General features: G+C 53.1%; 7 protein-coding genes across 7 annotated transcripts; 3 read left to right on the plus strand and 4 right to left on the minus strand.

Annotated features, from left to right (window-relative positions):
- Positions 1–239: 239 nt before the first annotated feature.
- On the minus strand, positions 240–1060 carry PG985_005366 (uncharacterized protein; the record flags this gene model as incomplete). The annotated part of the gene is made up of 4 exons (XM_066825135.1): positions 240–396; positions 484–668; positions 742–828; positions 899–1060. 4 exons carry the CDS (start codon positions 1058–1060, stop codon positions 240–242), a joined length of 591 nt encoding a protein of 196 aa, XP_066688295.1.
- Positions 1061–1534: 474 nt separating this feature from the next.
- PG985_005367 (uncharacterized protein) lies at positions 1535–2516 on the minus strand (the record flags this gene model as incomplete). Its single annotated transcript, XM_066825136.1, has 3 exons — positions 1535–2105; positions 2187–2335; positions 2406–2516. The coding sequence occupies 3 exons, from the start codon at positions 2514–2516 to the stop codon at positions 1535–1537; spliced, it is 831 nt and encodes a 276-aa protein (XP_066688296.1).
- A 1062-nt stretch (positions 2517–3578) lies between these two features.
- On the plus strand, positions 3579–8914 carry PG985_005368 (uncharacterized protein; the record flags this gene model as incomplete). The annotated part of the gene is made up of 3 exons (XM_066825137.1): positions 3579–4711; positions 4765–6322; positions 6374–8914. The coding sequence occupies 3 exons, from the start codon at positions 3579–3581 to the stop codon at positions 8912–8914; spliced, it is 5232 nt and encodes a 1743-aa protein (XP_066688297.1).
- A 521-nt stretch (positions 8915–9435) lies between these two features.
- Positions 9436–11208, plus strand: PG985_005369 (PLP-dependent transferase; the record flags this gene model as incomplete). Its single annotated transcript, XM_066825138.1, has 1 exon — positions 9436–11208. The coding sequence occupies one exon, from the start codon at positions 9436–9438 to the stop codon at positions 11206–11208; it is 1773 nt and encodes a 590-aa protein (XP_066688298.1).
- A 1319-nt stretch (positions 11209–12527) lies between these two features.
- On the minus strand, positions 12528–14018 carry PG985_005370 (uncharacterized protein; the record flags this gene model as incomplete). The annotated part of the gene is made up of 2 exons (XM_066825139.1): positions 12528–12771; positions 13255–14018. 2 exons carry the CDS (start codon positions 14016–14018, stop codon positions 12528–12530), a joined length of 1008 nt encoding a protein of 335 aa, XP_066688299.1.
- A 2628-nt stretch (positions 14019–16646) lies between these two features.
- On the minus strand, positions 16647–18525 carry PG985_005371 (uncharacterized protein; the record flags this gene model as incomplete). The annotated part of the gene is made up of 4 exons (XM_066825140.1): positions 16647–16661; positions 16717–17722; positions 17789–18303; positions 18367–18525. The coding sequence occupies 4 exons, from the start codon at positions 18523–18525 to the stop codon at positions 16647–16649; spliced, it is 1695 nt and encodes a 564-aa protein (XP_066688300.1).
- Positions 18526–19755: 1230 nt separating this feature from the next.
- PG985_005372 (uncharacterized protein) lies at positions 19756–20598 on the plus strand (the record flags this gene model as incomplete). The annotated part of the gene is made up of 1 exon (XM_066825141.1): positions 19756–20598. The coding sequence occupies one exon, from the start codon at positions 19756–19758 to the stop codon at positions 20596–20598; it is 843 nt and encodes a 280-aa protein (XP_066688301.1).
- Between the last annotated feature and the right edge of the window lie 75 nt (positions 20599–20673).

Raw genomic sequence — 20673 nt, forward strand, 5'->3', positions numbered from 1 at the left:
GCACTTGCACCAAATGCAGCCAGGACCCAGCTGAGATCAGAAATTCAAAGAGACATAGAGCCGTCTACCATTGTAGTTCGTTCCAAGAATTTGTTTCAATTGAACACGGTTTAATCGCGATAGTTTGCTGATTGAGAGTCTCCTGGTATAGCTACTTTTCTTCCCGGCCGAAAATGCAAGACAGATGTCGTCCGAATTACAGCACTCGTTCCATCCATCAATTCACTCCAGCGATTCCATCAGCATTTGTCTGAGCCAACATCAACGTGGAAGTTGTTCGCATCCCACTTCTCCCGGCCCTGGCACCAGGCATTGTTGCCATCCCCGCCCTGGCATGAGAAGCAGTCATTCTGGGCAATGTCGCCCAAAGCATGGCATGACCAGAGGACCTCCTGCCTACAAGAGGAAATCATCAGTTAGTATCAGGATTGAACCGACAAGAACCCTTGCTTGTATAAGCGTGTTCGACAGAAGAGAACGTACCCGTCATTGGAGCACAGCCAGATGCCCGAGTTGTAAGAGCAGCTGATGCGTGCGCAAGTGCCCGCATTTCCTGCGCTGACTCCACAGTTGCCGGAAATCCCGTGCAGGTAGTCGATGCCGTCGTTGATGTAGTTGACGTCGGCGGTTCCGCTTCCACCGGTCCAGCAATCAACCTCGTGGCCATCCTGCAAGTGTGATTAATGGCCGTGATGGAATAATATAGTGATACAACTAGCTGCATCACAAGAATGGACATACATTTTTGCCGGACAGATGATCGGAAGCGGAACTGGTGCGATTGAGGGAGAAGTCTGGCTTGATCTGCTTGATCTGGGCGACGACCTCCTGCAAAGCACAACGTCAGCTGGATAGGACAGTAATCGACAAGGTCAATTGTTCATGGGGTAGTTGTTACCTGGATGGTGCCGTTGAAGTTCATCTCAGGGCCGCCCTCCTCGATCTGTCCGCGCCAGATCATCTTGGAGACGGTAGCATCAGCAGGGGGAGCCGTAGTCAACTGCATGCCCGGAACGGCAGCAGCAAGAACTGCAAAGAGAACGAGAATGAGGTTCAGCATTGTGAGTGATTGATGGATCGAGAAATTGAGAGACGGGTTGGTGATGTAGTGTCGTTGTTCCGGACGTGTATCTTGGTATGTGGAATGTTGGATTGAGCGACGAGAATGTTGAGCAGACAGGAAAGTGTTGCGAGCAGTTTGGCCTCATAGGAGAACTCTTGATGGAGCGTTTATGTAGAAAGATTATTGCATCGAGGAAGCGACCATTCAAATGCATTAACATGAGCATGTGACTATTTGGGATACTTAAGGGGAAGGAACCAACCGATAGCATCTTCCCTTCCATTCGCAACTTCCTTTTCACATCATATCATGGTTCAAGCTGGTTCATCCTCACATCAATGTGTTGGGCCACACTGGTGCATGCCTTCAATTTGATGATAACACGATGCAGGCTTACAACCAGCCCCGGGGTTTTGAATACATGTAAGAAATGTACGTCATCATGTTCGAAACATTCCCCTAAATCGATTGCTAACGTGAGGGTTTGTTTGATACCCGCGAGGAGAATCCCCATCTGCGCCTGTTTCTTCTGGACTTATTCGGTGGTCTCCACCATCCCATGAACTCCTCATCCCTATCCCTAAGACTGTCGAGATACGGCGGCCGAGTATACATGCGATGCCACATCCCGCCCGGGCTCAACTGCGTGTAGCGCTCCGCGTAGTCACAAACGCTCATGTACATCCACCCGACGTCTTGGTGAAACCACCATTCGACATCTTCGTCGGTAGGATGTGATTCGGGACCCACCTCGCCGTCCACGACTTCTTCCTCATCGATAGTCGGACCCCACCACTGCAGGCTAAGCAGCTTCACGGCAGGGAACAATCTGTCGTATTCATCCTTGACCTGATCGAAAGACTCCAGGCACAGGTCGTCGACGACCAGACAGTACCGGTAACGGGGTCGGTGGTACTCAGGACTATAATACCCCGTGGACATATACTTTTCGTAGGGGTCGATGTCGGTATGCAGCTTTGTCTTCAGGTCGTTGAGACCCCAGGACAGGAAGTGCTCTCGCACTTGGCGATGAGTTGCCCGGCTAATAAGGAAGTTGACCATTAGCACCAGTGAGACAAGAAATCTCTAGAGATGGAGACTATTGTAAGATTAAAACACTTACTAAAGTGCTGGGTCGTCAATTGCGCGAAGGTCGTGAGACGGCAAAAGATCTTGTCGCTTGTAGTACTCGAGGGATTCCTGCATGCTATCCTGAAGACCTTGTACAGCACGGTTCCATGCTGCATTATGGCCTTCAGCACAGCGGTATATCTATGATGTTTGCTCTCTTGTTAGCAAGACCATCCGCATGAGGATAGGCAGGTTGTTATGTCTCACGCACCACAAACCCCCAAGCAGGATCTCTGACGTCGGTGTCCGATAACCCAGTATCGACATCTGCGAAATACTTCATTTCGTTTTGCCATACAGCCAAGTCCTCTGCGCACGTCATGATTGGCTTGTATCGGTATATGCAATTCTCATCTGTCATTGGGGCATCGATCTTCCGACAATCACCGTCTGGGGTTTGTTCTCGGCTGGAGTAGGGCATTGATTCTAATGCAGGATGCTGTTCGCCTTTACGTGGGCCGTACTTCTTTGAAATAAGCTGGAAGGTTCGACACTGTTGTTGTGCCAACACCCAAGTTCTGGGTTCGCAGGTCATCTGAGTTGATCTTGACGCAGATGTGTGAAGGACTGGCAGCTTTGGGAATCTCTTCCTTGTCAAACAGGATGGAAATAGCCTAGACATGCTTTTAGACCGAAGACAAGGGTCCATGGTGCCTGAGAATCAGAGAGTAAATTTTGACAGATGTTTGGCGCGAGAAGATGGTGTGATACAGACCGGAGAGGAATCCAGACGTGGGTGAGGGCGACATGGCACCTTATCAAGAGCACACGCGCGATCTTATTGGAGCTACGTTCCGTGCACGTATTCCTCGTGTTGGTGGCCTCGGATTATTTAATGCAAATGGCCCTTTTTTTTTCCTGCCGTGTGAAATCCATCCCTGGATAGAGTGGCCTGTGGGTTACGTGCGAGAATGTTGGTATCGCCAGTTCAAGGGCTACCGGCACTGCAAGGAGAGTCACGTGCGGGTACGCACGGATCACCAGCTTATCGTTGGAAAGGAGCTGGTGATCCCTGCCGCAATAAATAGGAGCATGATGAAGAGAGACTAATTATACCTGGGTATGATTGCACTGAAGCCCATTCAACACAAAACGTTGTACGATCGTGATGTCTCCAGTCGCTGTTTTTTTTTTTTTTTTTTTTTCTATAAAACTTTTCTGACTTGCAGGACATGGCCCGTGACTACGAGCCCGCGGCCAGAACGGGGTTAATGCAGCTGCGGCGATGTGGACCGTATGCGAGTTGATAGGCGCTGCTGTGCCTCCCACTTGCAACAGCTCTGTCAACTTTGCAGTTCGCGCTTGCAGAGCCTGCGCAGAAACAGCGCATATATAGAATTCGAAACATTCTAACGTTGTCAACCTTTCAAAGATTGTCAACGCCATGGGGTTTCGCAAGGCCCTAAAACACCTTATCCCACGCCGCCATGGTAGACGCAACGTGGACCCCTACCCAGACAATGGTAGTGGTTCCGCGCAGGCTCCTGTGCCACCCGACAGTGGCAGTCTTTCCCCGCTTCCAACCACCTCCCCGGGCCCGCTCCCTTCCGTCGATCCACGACTGCCGCAGCCTGGTTCAGGACTGGAACCCCCATCTTCCGGTACCTTCGTCTCAGCTCCAGGCCCGACACTGTCTGCTGGCCCACCGCACCCCCAAGCCACACTGTCACCATTGGGAGCCAAGACATGGCTATGGACCCGTGCTTATGAAGCTCTCCGAGTGCAGGACGCCCAGTTGGTGGATCAATACGAGAGACTGCTCTCCAGGGAACTGGAGCCGCACAGTAGCTCCAATGCAGACTTGGAAAATACCGAAAATCGAATTGATACCAACCCCGACGACCGGCGGGCCCAGCTTGAGAAGATTACCGACCAAGGCTTGCGCCGGATGGATGAAAACCAGACGAAGTACACCATATCCGGACACGTCTTCGTCGTGAGGGATCAGGCAACCCAAGCTATCAAGCTCATCCAAATGTTTAAAGGCCTAGTTGACGAGGCCGTCAAAGCGTCCCCCGAGGCTGCCATCGCCTGGGCCGGTGTCTGCATCCTCCTGCCCGTGTTGACGAAGCCAGAGGCGGCGGCGGCGGCCAACAGCGAAGGCTTGACATATGTCACTTCCCGGATCCGCTACTACATCGAACTTGAGAGTCTGCTGTTGCCGGAAAAGCTCGAGAAGCCAGGTTTGAAAGCGGAATTCGAATGTCGTATTGTGGAGCTCTACCAGTGCATTCTCGAGTTTCAGCTCAAGACCGTTCTGAGACTTTACCGGAAGTGGCTTGCCACTCTGGGTCGGGACTTGATCAGTCATGATGATTGGAAAGCAATGCTTCTGAAGATCAAGGATTTGGAGAAGGACGTGTACAGCGAATCAATTCGCATCAACACCCTCAGCTCTCGGAGCACTCTAGAAAATATATGGGATGGGGCAAAAGAACAGCACAGCAAAATGCAACGGACGTTGCATTCCTTGCTATTAACTGCGGAGGATATGGTGGCGGAGCAAAGGCGTACAAAGTATGTGTCTTCCTCTTACGACCTATTATGGATCTGGACTAACAACGAACCAGTGCAATACTCGAGAACCACCCCATAAACCTTCCCACCGTCCCCGAAGCACAATACAACAGTGCTGACGTGCAAGACAGCCCAAAATGCGAGGCTGGCACTCGAGTATGCATTCAGGAGACAATCGCTCAGTGGGCGGATGAAAAGATCGGGGAGAGTTTCTTCTGGCTTGTCGGGCCCGCAGGAACCGGCAAGTCAACTATTGCGCGCACCGTTGCCCATAACTTCCAAGAGGAAGGTCGGCTAGCTGCTGGTTACTTCTTCAAGAGAGGAGAGCAGGGGCGCAACGACACCAGTCGCTTTTTTACTACCCTTGCCGCCCAGTTGGCCGAGGCAATACCCGCTTTGCAAAGCTATCTCCAGAGATCTTTACACGGTCTTGAAAATGATTCAGTGGCCAAATTGAGTCTTGAAGCCCAATTCGACAAGCTCTTTCCCCAGATGGATCTACCCTCTTCCGACACACACCCGGGATCAAAAGTAGTCATCATTGACGCTTTGGACGAGTGCGAGCGCCCTGACCACTTGCAAAAGATCGTTGGCCTGTTGTCAAAGCTTTGCAATGTCACCTGGGCGCGATTGCGTGTGCTGTTCACCAGCAGATCTGACCCTAGTATCGTCTCCGTCTTCGACCGCCTGCTAAGGAAACACTTTGCACGCAGGCTTGACCTACGCCAGGAGTTCGCTGAGGATACAAAAGAGGACATCCGAAAAGTATTGGAGGCGCGATTTTCGCATCTCAAAAGTAACGGCTTGGTCGAAGATGATCCCTGGCCCGCTGCCGAGGACTTCGACCGCTTGGTTCAGATGGCTACGAACCCCGAGCCGCTCTTCATCTACGCTGCAACGTTTTGTCGTTTTGTATTTGATGAACAACACCCGAAAGATCCAGTGGAACAGTTGAGGCTGTGGCTCGAGCAGCGCGAAGCAAGCGCATCCCAGATCCAACAGATATATGACCCTATTCTCAACCAGGCATTCCGTGGCAGCGACGAAGTTGAACTTCTTCAAAGGCTACAGTTTCTGGGAGCGCTTGTTCTACTAGCAACTCCGCTTCCTGCATCGTCACTCGCTGCACTTCTTGGCATGACCAGAGTCAAATGGTGGCTTCGTGAGTTCCACGCAGTATTGGATGTCCCCGGTGAGAGCGACAGGCCCACAAGGCTACTACACAAGTCTTTTAGCGACTATCTTCTAAGTTCAGACGTGTCAAACACGGGATTGTACAGAGTGGACGCCGCAGAGATTCAAACTTTGCTTGCGAAGAGATGCATACAGCGCATGGCGACAGGATTGAAACAAGACATCTGTGATATCCGAAAGCTAGACGCTGCTCAAAACGATGTCGAAAAGGCTACCATCAATCGCTGCATTCCATCGGAACTCCAATATGCTTGCCGTCACTGGGTTGACCATTTGCAACGCAGTGAGGAGCCGTTCAACAAGGAAATCTCCAACTTTCTTTACGAACATCTTCTTCACTGGCTAGAAGCCATGTGCCTTCTCGGAAATCTCCGAGAAGGAGCGAATGTGATGAGGGGGCTTCTGAATTTCACGCAGGTTTGTGTGCTGTCCCTCCACAACATCTCGTGCTTAGACTTACTTTTACAGCAACATGACAACGTGCCCTCGGAATTCATTGATTTTGTGAAAGACGCCAACAGGGTTATTTCAAGCTTCGGCTCAATCATCGAACGTGTACCTCTTCAGATCTATGGGTCGTTGCTGTTATTCGCTCCTGTTGCAAGCAAAGTGCGGCAAAGGTTTTGGGACCAACGACTGCCTAGTCTATGCGACATTCAAGGTGTGAAGCCAGATTGGGACGCCCACCGCCAGACGCTTGAGGGTCATACAAACAATATCACCGCGATTGCCTTTTCGCCGGATGGACGGCTTCTCGCGTCAGGATCGCGTGATGATACGGTCCGGCTATGGGATGCAATCACGGGCACCCATCTACAAACACTCGAGGGTCACGGTAGCCCTGTGAACGCAGTTGCCTTTTCCCCCGACGGCCAGATACTGGCATCAGGATCATGGAGCAAGACAATCAGAATCTGGAATGTGCCAACTGGAGCTCCCTTGAAAACACTTGAGAGCGATAGCGCCTGGGTGGGGGTGGTTGCCTTTTCGCTAGATAGCGAGTGGCTTGCCTCGGCCTCAGAGGAATCAATTCAAGTCTGGAACTTGAATACGGGCACAGAGCGGAGGGAAACATTTCTCATCGATGGGTTCGATGCCATCGCCTTCTCTCCCGATATGCGGCTTGCATCAATCGGTTTCGGTGTCACGATCCAGCTGGCGAACATCGCAACTGGCAGGCACCAATACGTACTCACAGGTCACCATGCTCCTATCCGTTCAATTGCATTCTCACCTGATGGCAATTTTATAGCGTCGGGATCAGATGACCACACAGTGCGACTATGGAACACAGGGGATGGTACGCAAAAGTCCAAGATCGACGGCCACGGCAACGCAGTTATTGCGGTTGCTTTCTCACCAAACGGCCAGCTCTTAACATCGGCATCATCACGGACCGTCAAGATCTGGGATACAGCGACTGGGACACAACAAAGTACATTAGTACATGACGGCCCTAAAATTCGTACGATCGCCTTTTCTCCAGACAGCCAGGATCTGGCAATAACAGTGTCGAACCGCGACACGACGATACAGCTCTTGGAGAATAGACAAGTCACGCCTGAGAAGAATCGCGATCAGCATGAGTCCGTTCGCGCAATGGTTTTGTCGCCTGATGGCCAGCTTGTAGCAGCAGCGTCGCGGGACAAAACAGTCCGTCTGTGGGACACCTCAACGTGGTCAAGCCGGAGGATGGACGGAGACGATAACTACGACGTTTTACAGGTCACTTTCTCACCCGACAGCAAGCAACTTGCATCGTTCCACGATTCGCGATGGGGCGATTCGACATGGATCTGGGACGTGGAGAACGGCACAAACAAGCAGACGTTCGACGATGACAACGGCTTAGTCCGGGCGGTCGCTTATTCACCCGACGGCCAGCTGGTCGCGTCCGGGGTCTCCGACACTCTCAAGGTTTATGAAGCGATGACAGGTGTCTGTTTGTATACGCTTGAGGACCATGGCGGCCTTATCGGTGCAATTGTCTTCTCACATGATAGCCAGTCATTGGCGTCGTGGTCAGAAGACGAAACAATTCGGCTATGGGACATGGAAACAGGTCTAAGTCGGCACGTAATTCGCGTTTCGAGCTCTCATGTTCAATCCAAGCTTCTATTCTCACCCGATAGTAAGCTTATCGCGCTCATAGGCCAGGATCGTGGTATGGGCTGCTGGGATAAGGCGACGGGTGCGCAACATTGGAAATTTCACGATATGGTTAGGAATGGAGCAAACGGCTCTGTTTCAGCTGCTGCCTTCTCACCCAATAACCGGCTGCTAGCAACAGTAAAGCGGGATTCACACGACCGATATATAATCGAACTTGGGGACGTAACCACACGCTGCGGGTGCTCGAAGGAACTCTTCAGCCCCAAGAACGATTATACAGACTTGCTCTTCTCACCAGATTGCCGGCTTGTAGCGGCAGTATCACGACGAAGGTTCATCTGTGTATGGAACACGACAACATACTCGCACCTGTACACACTCCCCATCCCTGACGGTATCATCAGAAAGATCAGGTTCTCACCCGACGGGAAAACGATAGCGTCGGCATCGACAAGCAAGACAATCCGACTCTGGGAAGCAAACACAGGTGCACATCTGCAGACGATACACCATAGCAAAGGATTGGTCAGGGAGATGCGCTTCTTTCACAACGAACTTGTCGCTTCAGTATCGGATGAAGTTGAAGACTACGCGTGGAATCTCTGGAGCCCGATGGCGCTCGAATTCCACAGGTACGACATCACGTCTGCTCTTCAGAAAGCTACCATCTCGGAGCCGATCTTTGATGGGGTCAGCCTTGACGCGGATGAAGAGTGGATCACGAGTGGTTCGGAGAAAGTCATCTGGCTTCCTCCAGAATACCGACCTACTAACACGGCTGATGAGAAAAAGCCTCATTTTCGTCGGAGATTCCGATCCATAGCCTGGACTAGTAGAGAGACTACAATCTTCATTGGTTGTGCTTCAGGTCGTGCTATCCGAGTTCAAGTCGGTTGATGGTATCAAACGCACATCTGGTATTGGTGTAGCGTGCATATCTTGACGCTCAATTCCAGTATCGCTGTCTTGCAATATGCAACTTCTGTTCATATCTTCCTGATTTGTATTGCTCTTTTACATCACTGGTCACGGGAAAACTCACCATGCCAAAGGCTGACATGGGAGCTGTGTAGATTCTTGATTGAACACTGGCTGACTATGCTTAGGTCAGCGCTCTAAGATGGATGGAAGTGCAATAGGCAAAGAAACAAGCATATGACTGAAGTGTTTGTGACCCCACGATTGTGTGGCATTGAATAGATCGACAGAGATATAGAATGCCTGTATTCAACTTTGAATGCCCACGGCAACCGAAACCAGTATAAAAGTAATAACTACCCGGCCACAGCAAATTCTTTTTACTTACCATAAAGACGCACTTCTTACTAGCTAACAAGACCGCATCTCCAACTATTCTCAAAACCCGTATACCCCTTAAAGCTTTGCGATTCGTATCGACACGACGTTGGCGGGTCAGAATGCAAGACCAAACTGGCTTCACCAAGCCTCTGGGCGAACAAATCCCTAATACGCGGCACGCAATCTCGGTCTCGCTTCCCCACTGGGACGATATCGTTGCGTTCGCCGCCAAGGAACCATGGATCATGGGCATGTTAAAAGGGGGCTACCCCCGGTTCGTCATTCACAAAGATGTCGTGGCAGTCACCAAGCTCTGCATCGAAATGCTCCAAGAGCAACATCCCGTAATACAGACTGGCGTCGAAAAAGTCTCCCGCGGGGTAGGATGCCTGGTATTTCCCTCCATCACCTACGCGGCGGATTGCCAGGAGTACATTGCGCGCAGCACCGGGTCCCACGATAATGAAGTGACGATCCGGCGATTCGACTTCTCCATCCCTCGAAGGGTAGACCCTCGTCCAGACGGTGAAGAAGCGTCGAGATTCGAAACGATGGATCTGTATGCCGTGTTTTACCCCGAGGAGTATCACGACACCGCACGTCGATTTTGGCGCATTTCGGGCACCGGCATGTCGTCACGACTGGCAGAAGATATACTTCGAGGAATAGAAACCAAGACAACAGAGCATCGCATGTATGACAGGAATCTATCAGTCTCGTCGTCTCACCGTGTACTTCAACGCCGCATTGCCACATTCTTGCATAGAGGCGTCCCAATGCCGCCAGTCCTGTTAGAAGACGACGGAGCAGTGTTCGATGTCGTACACCTCTATCCCACAGGCATGGCAGCTATATATAGTCTGACAAAGATACTAAGGTTGTGGGGTGGAACCAAAGCCGTCGTCTTTGGCTTCCCCTACGACAGCACGCTCCGTGTGCAGGAGTTATTCGCCAAAGATCATTTCTTCTACGGACACGGCACAGCCGACGAACTTGACCAACTAGAGGCCCATCTACAAGAAGAAAAGGGGGTTCACAGTCGTACCATCCAGTACGTCTGGTGTGAATGCACGTCCAACCCCCTGGTCCACACCCCCGACCTGGACCGCATCCGTGCCTTAGCCGACGAGTACGGGTTCCTAGTCATCGTCGACGACACCATCGGAACGGCGGCCAACGTCAACGTCGTAGACGTCGCCGACATCATCGTGACCTCGCTAAGCAAGAGCTTCAACGGCCGCGCCGACGCCATGGGGGGCAGCATCGTACTGAACCGACTGCAAACCCGCCACCAGGCCCAGCTCCGCCGACTCTTCGCCTCCGAGGAGAACGCCGGCTACTTCGACAGCTCGCTCCTCTACCACCGCGACGCCCGGCAGATAGAGCTGAACAGCCGGGACTACTTGCCCCGCATCGCCGCGATGAACGCCAACGCGGCCCGCCTCGTCGAGCTGTTGACACCGCTAGCGGGTCCCGGCCGGGCGCTCCAGCGCATTTATTACCCGCGCGACGACCCGAACTACCAAGCCCGCATGCGCCCGGTCGAGAGGCCGCGAGACGACGAGAGCGGCGGCGACGGCTTCGTCCCGGGCTACGGCGGTCTATTCACGCTGGGATTCGCGTCCGTGGGCGTGGCGCGCGCCTTCTTCGACGCGTTGGACGTCTGCAAGGGCTCGTCTCTGGGCGCCGAGATGACGCTTGTGCAACCGTATGTGCAGACTGTGTTCCCACGGAAGAAGGAGTGGGCGGCGCAGTTCGGGCTGGACGAGGCCATTGTGCGATGCTCGATCGGGGTGGAGGATGGGGCAGTCTTGGAGAGGATATTTGAGGTGGCCATGGAGGCGGCGGAGAAGGCATTCGATGGCGGTCCATGTAGTGATCCCAAACGCTGAGCTCATGTGGCTGGAAAGCCAAAGCTTGAATACGAGACAGGGGTATTTGATACGCTGAATGTTCAAGCCGGCATATTGGGCCAACTGCTGCCACCAGGGGACAAGCTCAAGGTTGCCTTGAACCTTGGATGGCGCCATACTCTCTGTCGTAAGCTGACTTTGCGTCGCACCGAAGCCGAGTGGAACTTTATGGCAAGTTGAGTTCTCACGAATGTTGGTTTCTCGGCTTCTTGTGAGGCTCACGTCGTATAAATTGGGCAATTCTCCTGCTGCATGTTCGTATCTTTTTGCTTTACCCCTCATCCATTCTGCATCAGAGCATAGCAAGGTCTCGTGTTTATGAAAGTCGTTACTGTCCGATCTATGATGACCACGTTTGTCAGAAGCTATTCCGACCAAAGAGTGCTTTGTGAAAGAGCACTCAGTTTAAACCCCATTGTCTGAGATCTTGGCTTTCTCTTGATTACTTGCGACCCTAATGCGTTTTCGCGTACCAAGTGGTACTGGTCTGTAATACGCTGACTTCCAACACATTCACTTCTGGGGGTTTCAGCCATCGGTTCCTGAGACTTGCACTTGGCATTGAAGTGCCATAACGCGGAATACCTTTTGCAGGATCGTTTACTTGATACACTGTCGAAAAGAGAATGTCAGGTTTAGGATTCCAACTTATTCGAATCTCTCGTTGATGGCATGAAGGCCTCTGATCTAGTTTCTCCATGTATTCACACCTAGACTAAGTCTGCTTTGGTGCGAGTTTACGACACATCGCTGAGAAGAACTTTCAACTATGAAACACCTCCAAGAACCAAGCACGTGATTGAAAATCGATCATGGCCAATATCTCATAATCAATTTTATTCACTTCACTGTACTTCAAGGTCGGGTGCCCATCAGATATCATCAAACACCTATTACAGAACAGATTCAAAGGGTTCGTTTGAGTACGTCTCGTTTCCTCTCGAATGCCTCCACAGTATTTGTACATATTGACAATCTATCTATCCTCCGGCGGCGCTCGGGGTGGTGTTTGGAATAGACATAGCATGGGACAAGCTCCTCCGTCAAGGGGACCAGAAGATGAAGACCCAAAGACATAACTAGTCATCATTGAGATTTCAACTGATTGAGGACATAATTTGACTTAGACGGATAGTAAATAGAACAATAAACACACAATAACAGCTAGTGCTATATTATACTTCTACAACTGAAGCCTACTACGGCTTCTGCGCCTTCAACTCAAACAGCAAACACCCGGCGTGGAGGCTACCGCCCACGTCGTTTTTGTTGCAGCCCTGTCAGCGGCCAATGAAGGTCTACTGGCACTCGGTGGCCGAGGGCTTCTCCTTGTTGAGCGGGTTGGCGGCGAAGATCTCGGTCCAGCCGCTGGCCAGCTCGCAGCCGTCCTTCCAGTAGATGTTGTACTGCAGCGCCTGAAGGTTTTCGTAGAGGAACTGGTGGTTGAAGGTGCCCCTGTCGCCGGTCTTGACACGGTCACCGGGGAAAAAGATGGCGTAGGCTGTTTCGGCGGCTGCGGATGGAAGAACTGCAAGCGCTTGGCTGCGGATGGCCGCGGTCAGCTCAACACCGATTCCTATGCGCTATCTGGATCGGCTCTCTACTGGTTCAATGAGGGAAGGCCCAGAGCTGAGAACGGTAGCTTCGGGAATGAGGCCCTCGCTGATGCTTCCAGGAGATGGGTGGGCTCAGGTTCGGTCCGCGCCGTTGAAGTTATACAAGCCTAATTTCGCCTGACCTCCTCTACTCTACGAAAGTATGAGCATACCGACCTGGTTATTTATACTTTTTCATTCAGCTCACAGGAAATCTGAGAATGGAACTGGGCTATTCATTTCCATGTCCATGTTGGCCTTTCCGGCGAAGTATGAATGAACCTTCTTCGAACCTGTTGTAAATGATGTGTTCGTCAGTTCGGATGCTGTATGTGATAACAAACCATTTTGAAAGTCCCGATTTCAGCTAGTTGTCGTAGACCTCTCACGCGGTCTTGCATGGATAACAACGACGTCCCGCTCCAGATACCCTCGCCTTATCTCCCATTCCGGCAACATGTCCTCGGCACCTCGAGCCGAGACCCGCTCCCAAGACAGCGTCAATTGCCCCCAGGCGCCCTCGGGCAGCAGTCCCACCAGCGGCTCCAGCAACTGCTCTTCCTGCTCGCGCCACCGTTCTTGCCAGCAGATCGGCACGCTCAGCACCACCTTCAACCACCGAAGGCTCGGCAACTGGCGCAACGCCGCCCAGGCCGGGCCCCATGCGCCGCTCATCCCGTCGGCCACGAAGTCCTTGTCGTCGTAATCAAAGCCCTGTCGTCGTCGCCACCACCACGATCGCCCAGCGCGCACCATCGTCGTCTCCGGCCTGCGGCGGAACATCAGAACGTCTCTCGGATCCGCCAGGGACCAGCCGAAGTCCAGCCGCCGCAGCCACTGTGCGCCGACGCTCGCGGCCAGTAGCCGGACGGCGGCCCTCTCGCCCACGCAGAAGGTGTTGGTGGCGTACAGCAGGGGCAGCCCCTCATCGCGGGCGCGCCGGCAGGAACGCAGCAGGCTCAGGACGCGGGCGGCGCGGAAGGTGAGGATCTGGGGTCCCCCGACGCCGTGCGTAACGAGGTCCAGTTTGAGCGGGGAGTCGCAAGCGCGGAGGGTCAGCTTGGGCGGGCTTGCGACGACGACGAGGCGGAAGATGGCCTCGCGCAGCTCCGGGGGCAGCTTGGCGAAGAGCGGGGATTGGGATTGGGGGTGCGGGGTCGGAGCTGGGCGCTTGGAGCGGAAAAGGGAAGCCATGGCGTGGTATCATTGGCAATTGGCAGTTGACAAGATGGGAGCTGAGAAGTGGATTTCGAAGTGCGGCGATGGAAGATTTAAAGAATTGGTTACTGTCGGTTACCCTTCTCCCACTCATAAATACCCTCTCGCGGTTGGCTGTAGCTAACGAAAGAGGCAGGGTTGTCCTTGATTAACTGCTTGGGTTAGGGGCCGTAATCCTAGTTAAGGCTAAGACCAACTGCATTGGGATGGGCCGGCTAAGCCACACCTTTTAACAAACCGTCGTCTTGCCATCACAAATAGCTCCAGTAAACGCATGCAAGCATGTTGCAAAGAGTCTGGGTTCCAGCAGATCTCAATCTTTCTTCAAAATACAGTCTATATACCAATCACGTAAGTCATTGCACAACTGGCTACAATGATCGGGGTCACATATTACCGACAACACCTACCAAAATGCATTGGAGGAGCCGAGAAGGTGAGCATATAATTGTACCCAGTAACTGCCGAAACATTTCGGTACATGTGATGTTGATGGTAAGTCCAGTTACTCGTAATGGTGGTGATGATTTCCCAGGCACTTATATAGAGCACTTCCGACACTGCTCAATAGCTTGATCATGCTGGAGTGAATGATGGCAATGTCGAGTCGAGAATTAGCTTATTCATATCCTTTACTCCATGGCTTCACATAAGCCCTGGACGGGGAATTTCCCACAATCTCGGAATCGAAGCTCGGTCTCTAGCTCGGCTGGTGTGTTCCCTATCTCCAGATAGGCCAGATTAGCTCAGGTCCAAGCAGGGGTAAAACATCCATCTGTGGCCTATGACATCTCATCAAGCAAGGTAAGATACCATTATGGACACTGGTATATTTAGACTCGATCCTATAGTTTGCAAGCTTGAGGTTCTTGTCAAGTTTATATATCTATGAACAACACCAATCGGGTATTGGCATAATAATAACATATCACGGTTGAGGTATGCCAATGAGCTTTTGGATTCCTTATCGTCTATTATTTCGGCAGTCCCACGACCCTGCAGTCATCTCTGTCACAGTGTTCGTTTACGAGTCGCCCCTAGAGATGCCGGTGATATAATAATATTAACATAAACGCCGGTAAGGCAAATCAAATAGCTTTCCTTGACATGACCATCCTCCATAGTGAACATTAGCTCTAGAACACCTAAGTCATGCCTAGTCAATCCTAATATCTTGTGGATAGTATCCGCCGGACCCAGCCGAGCCATCCTGATACACGTCACTAGCGTCTGTCAAATTGCGATTCCAAGCAGTGAGGTTCGGTAAGCAACTTACTCATTGAATTAGGAGCCTATTGTTAGAAGGTATTCGTTTTAGTCATCCTGCTTGTTGGTCTTGGAAGACTTGTAGACCTTCTTTTTCGACTTCTTGTCGGGTAGAACCGGAGGTGACGGGTCACCGTGTCGAACACTTCCGTCGTAGGCTTGAGTTGAAGACCTATATCCAGTTGATACATATGTTTAGAAAGTAGTTAAGCGCGAAGAATGCATGATGTTTATAGTATATTGAGACGAGGCATTAGTAGAGTATCGTTATTCGATTATACGTTGAGTATAAAGATCTCCGAGTTGTCCGAAAGTGCTCAACGTGGGAGCGACCATATCTACTTATACGCCCAGAGACTATAGCTTCGCGGGTACTTAGTGGGGGTAGACTCATCATATTTCGGTAAAGGTGAATTAATTACAATCGCCACTTACTGATACTCCTTAAACTCCTTCAAAATACCTTAAAAAGTACGTGTATATGATAAGGTCTCATCTAATTGGCTCGACGCTGAATACCACAAGTCCATATACCCTGAGCCTTATAAGCGCGGCTTTGTGACTTGCAACTCATATGATTTAAAAGATCTGATTGGCCAGATCACTGTACACATTTCTGTATTGCGGCAATTTGGGGCCTACATAGGAGCGAAGCTGCGTACCGGCAGAAGCCGGAATGGCCCAATGGCCTCCATATGCGAACCACAGTCACTCTGTGGCAAAGGCACACGTGGCCCGGAATGTCAGGAAGTCGGCTGCATAACGGCAACCGTCTTCTTACATTGCGTGGTGGTCATCCCTTCAGCTATCGTCGGCTCCCGCTCCCTCCATAATGGGCAGATCTTGATTTTATTGGTTGGATTGCGGTGCAGTGCAACCCTGATTATGCAAACCAACAAATCCAGTCCACCGCGAATTCTGATTTCAAAGGATCTACGCCATCCACGTCGTCCAATAAGTTGCGTGTACTACACACCATCTTATGGCGCATACCCCTCCTCACCAAGTGTTTCTATCTTCGTTATCTCAACCGCTCTACCTACCCAGAAAGCCCTATTCAGAAAAAACTATCAATGGAGTAGTACTGTGATGTTTTTAGGGCGGTGGATTAGCAGTACTCGCTGCCACTCGTAGTCCAAGCCAAGCTTTACGTGAAACATAGAATATTGTTGCTCGGTACCGCATACTGGTCGGTCGATTACATAAAGGTCTAATTATGTGGTAATAGTCGAGTGACCATATGAAGCGCCATGAGAGAACACGCCTCTAAGCCGAGACACCTTCCAGGCACGAACCCAGGCCCGCGAACATAGAAGACGTCCGATGCAGCTGGCCTTCTTAGTAGATATAAACCTGCAATCGTCATCAGTAAGAGCTCAGTCGGTTTTCAGTGTTGCAGACAACTTACAAACTCGTCATTCTGCCGATCCGTCAGATCCAAAAACGCATTTTCACCGATCCGCGTGTGAGCGGCCCCGGCCTCTACCGCCTCAGCCGTCTGATTCGGTTTACTACCACCGTTACTGTCACCCCCAGCCAAAGAGTCCGCCACAACGCCACCAGCGTCGTCATCAACCGCCTCGTACCTGTCCTCCATGCTCGTATCCTTGATGTGAGCAGGCTTGCCGTTGCGCACCCGCCGCTTCGACTGGAGCCGGTTGAGAAACAGCAAGTTGACGACCTGCAGGACGGCGCAGGCGGCGAGCGCGACAAAGATGCCCAGCACGGCCCGCAGGCCGGGCAGGTAGGCGGGCGCGTCCTTGGCGTTGAAGAGCAAAGGGCCGATGATCTGGCCGGCGGAGGACCCGGCGTTGTAAATGGCCATGACGGCGGACTTCTTGGTGGTCCCCGCCGTGTTGCCGACGATCCAGGTGACGATGATGGGATTGACGCCGTACATGATGGCCAACAAGTAATAACCCACGAGAAGGGGGTCCCTTTGCGCGGCGGCGCGGGGCAGGACGTAGAGCATGACCGTCCCCGCGATGGGCGGCAGCGTCAGCAGCACCAGAACCACCGACTTGACCCGGAACCGCTGCGCGGCGATGGACGAGACCATGATGACGACCCACTGGATGGCGCCGAAGGGGATGTTGAGCAGCGAGGTGCGGTACTTGTCGTAGCCCAGCCCGCTGAGGATGATGGGGCCGAAGGTGTTGGTCACGCTGGCGGCCGCGTTGAGCAGCAGCGACATGGCGAACCACAGGTACGTCTTGGGCTCCAGCAGCATCTCCCGGACCTGGGGCCACTTGAACTCGCTCGAGCCCGTGCCCGTCTGGTTGGCGCGCAGCCGCTCGATGGCCTTGGGCTTGTCGGCTTCGGCCAGGAAGCGGGCCGAGGGGATGTCGGCGTCGAGCTTCCAGGCGACGAAGGGGGCGGTTGCGACGGTTAGGAGGCCGACGAAGAGGAAGATGCTGGATTTTGTGTCAGCTTGTAAGCAGGAACCAGTAGGGAAATTGGTCATATCTGCAGGTGCTCACATTTGCCATGACTCCAATCGGTCAGACTTGATCATCCCCAACCCATACGACAGCGCCGACGCCGCCATGGTCGAAAGGCCGTTGGTGCCGTACCACGTCGCGATGCGGACAGGCTGCTCGGCGCGCCGGTACCACTGCGAAGTGATGACGCCAAAAAGGGGCAAGCAGCCGGCCTCGAACAGGCCGAGGAAGAAGCGGGTAGCGATCAGGTCGCCAAAGTTACGGCAGGCCGACATGGCGGTCTGGGCGACGCCCCAGCCCAGGATGAGGCACGGCATGAGGACGCGGTGCGGGACGCGGACGATGAGGAACGACAGGAAGGGCTGCGAGACCAGCTGCGCGATGGGCAGGATGGAGCCGACGAGGGAGTACTGGTCGCCGACCAGGCGCGTCGACTCGCGCAGGCCGAAGGTGGCGGCGTAGCCCAGCACCGACTTGTCGAGGATCTGCAGGAAGTAGACCCAGGTGAGGATCACGAGGATGACCTTGTCCGTCTGCCGGCGGATGCGCTTGTTCTATCGTAGACCGTATTAGTAGCTCTTGATGGATCACCGTGTATTGCACTAGAGTCTACTCACGTCTTCCTCCGTCACCGTCACCCGGCCCGCCTCACTGAGTATCGCCAGCGCCCGGTCGCCGTGTGGATTTCCAATGAGCGCATTTCGAGAGTTGGCGGACACAGCGTGTCTCAGATTGTCCCCGGAGGCTCCTGCTTTGTCTCTAATTCTACGAAACATGTCTGCCATCTAGTCTTGCTGGGAATGTATTCAAGGTAGCACAACAGCAAAAGTGATTATTGGAAGCAATAAGTCCCCTGAGATGGGGGGGAGGGAGAAAGGGAGAAAAGCAGAAAGAACAACATCCGTGAATACGACCGCCAAAAGAGAATTGGGGTACAGAACGATGACGGATGCCGCGCATATATACCTCCCCCACGTTCCGGCAGTCGTGCTCGTCTGTGCGGCCAGGCAAACCGCTTTGGGAGGCCTAGACTGCCAATCTTGGTTTTTTAGGTTTCGCAGCAGGTCATCTGCTAGGGCTGCACTCCAGATTGGTCCGGACAATAGCGGGCCGCCGCAGGCGTGGAGTTACACGACATGACCGGGGGTTGGGATGGCAGAGTCATGGTTTGGACGGTTCGAACCCGCTTCCGGGCTGCGCCATGACAGCAACAGATCCGGGTGCGATAAATATCGGCTGATAACAAGTCGGCTCGCACAACTTGGAACACTCGGGGTGATAAGGCATTGCCGTAGATACAAAACGCGTTTGTTGATATTGTCCACTTCGGTCTTTGAGAAGAAGCTGAGGACTGGGGCCGGCAACCAATCAAGGACAGTATCAGTCAGCTTGGCATGAACAGGGGTTCGATTCATTCTATTCCCCGGAAGCAGCCAAGACGCTTACCCCGCAAATCCCCGCAAAATCCTCGATACGACCCTTGACCAAGCTCACGTGGTATTCGCCCGTGAAAGTTCACGACTATCAAATCAAGTCGCCGTACGGGATCATGATACTACACCTCTATCGTAAAGTTTGCCTTCAGATCCTGTTATTACACTCGCAATGCGACCACGGTTAGCATGTTACACGTTCATTTTCCCTTTTCTCCAATTCATACCAGGGTTCCTAGTAAAGCAGAAGACCCATAAAGCTTGGTGCCCTCCCAACCATTTATCCAAAGTCAAATAGAGATCGATATTCTACACCCCAAACTCTTCACGATATCCAGCCAGTTCGAACATGTACGGATCCCGTGGGTACAGATATGGAGACGGCGGTGTTACGTGGCAATATTGGTTGTAATGGGTCCGCCGTATCACGGTAGAATATATGTGGCTGCTTGGAAGACGTGTGGCGTGATTGCTCGGAAGATCCCGATATCCGACTCTCTAAGTCCAAACCACCTCCTACTCCCTATCTTGTCCGCGTTGCTTTTTTTTGTTTTATCTCTCCATACCCCCGAGATGATTTCCCTCGTCGCCTTCGACCTCGACAAGACGCTCGTCAGGTACAAACAGCAGCCTCTGCCCATCGAGGTGGTGGCCGCCATCAACTTCCTGCTGCGGGTGGCCCACGTGGCCCTCATCTGCCACGGGGCCTGGGAGGAGGTCGAGCCGCGCGTCGGCGCCCAGCTGGCCTCGGACATCCCCGACCTGACCAAGCTCTGGATCCTGCCGGCGGGCGGCACCAGCATCTACGGCTACCACCTCGCCGACGACGGGCGCTTCAAGTACATCAACCGCTGGAACCTCTGGACCGAAGAGGAGGTCGCGACCATGGTGTCGACGCTGGACGCGGCGCTGGCGGCCAAGGGCCTCGCGCCGCCGGCCGAGGCGGTCCGGGGCCCGCGCGTCGAGTACTGCGGGTCCTACATCAAGCTGCACGTGCTGGGCCGGGCGACCGACGAGCCGACCAAGGACGCGTGGGACCCCGACGACACCAAGCGCCGCCGCGTCGAGGCCGACATGCGCGCGCGCCTGCACCGCATCGGCCTGCTGCAGCAGGGGCTGTACCGCGACGGCCTGCTGCTGTACAAGGACGGCATGCTGCCCGAGTTCGAGATCCGCGTCGGGCACGGCGATACGCTGGATATCACGCGCGATGAGGGCCTGCAGCGCTTTGCCTGTTATCACCGCCTCGAGGAGATCACGGGCGTGCCGCGTAGCCAGATGCTGTGGGTTGGGCCCCGCGACGACAAGCCTGGCAAGGATCAGTGTATTGTGCTGAATAATGAGCACCACACGTTTGTGGAGAACCTCGGGGAGGCGGTGGCGACGATTCGGGCCATTACCGCGTGTCTTTCTTGAACCGAGGGGCCATGCAAGTCAATATGTTTGTATGAGATGAAGAGGCGGGTGGAAGAGTCTGCCACAGGTCGCAAC

This window comes from Apiospora marii, assembly GCF_038362585.1.
Source record: "Apiospora marii strain CBS 49790 chromosome Unknown utg000003l_segment0_segment0, whole genome shotgun sequence".
In the NCBI taxonomy this organism is placed as follows: domain Eukaryota; kingdom Fungi; phylum Ascomycota; class Sordariomycetes; order Amphisphaeriales; family Apiosporaceae; genus Apiospora; species Apiospora marii.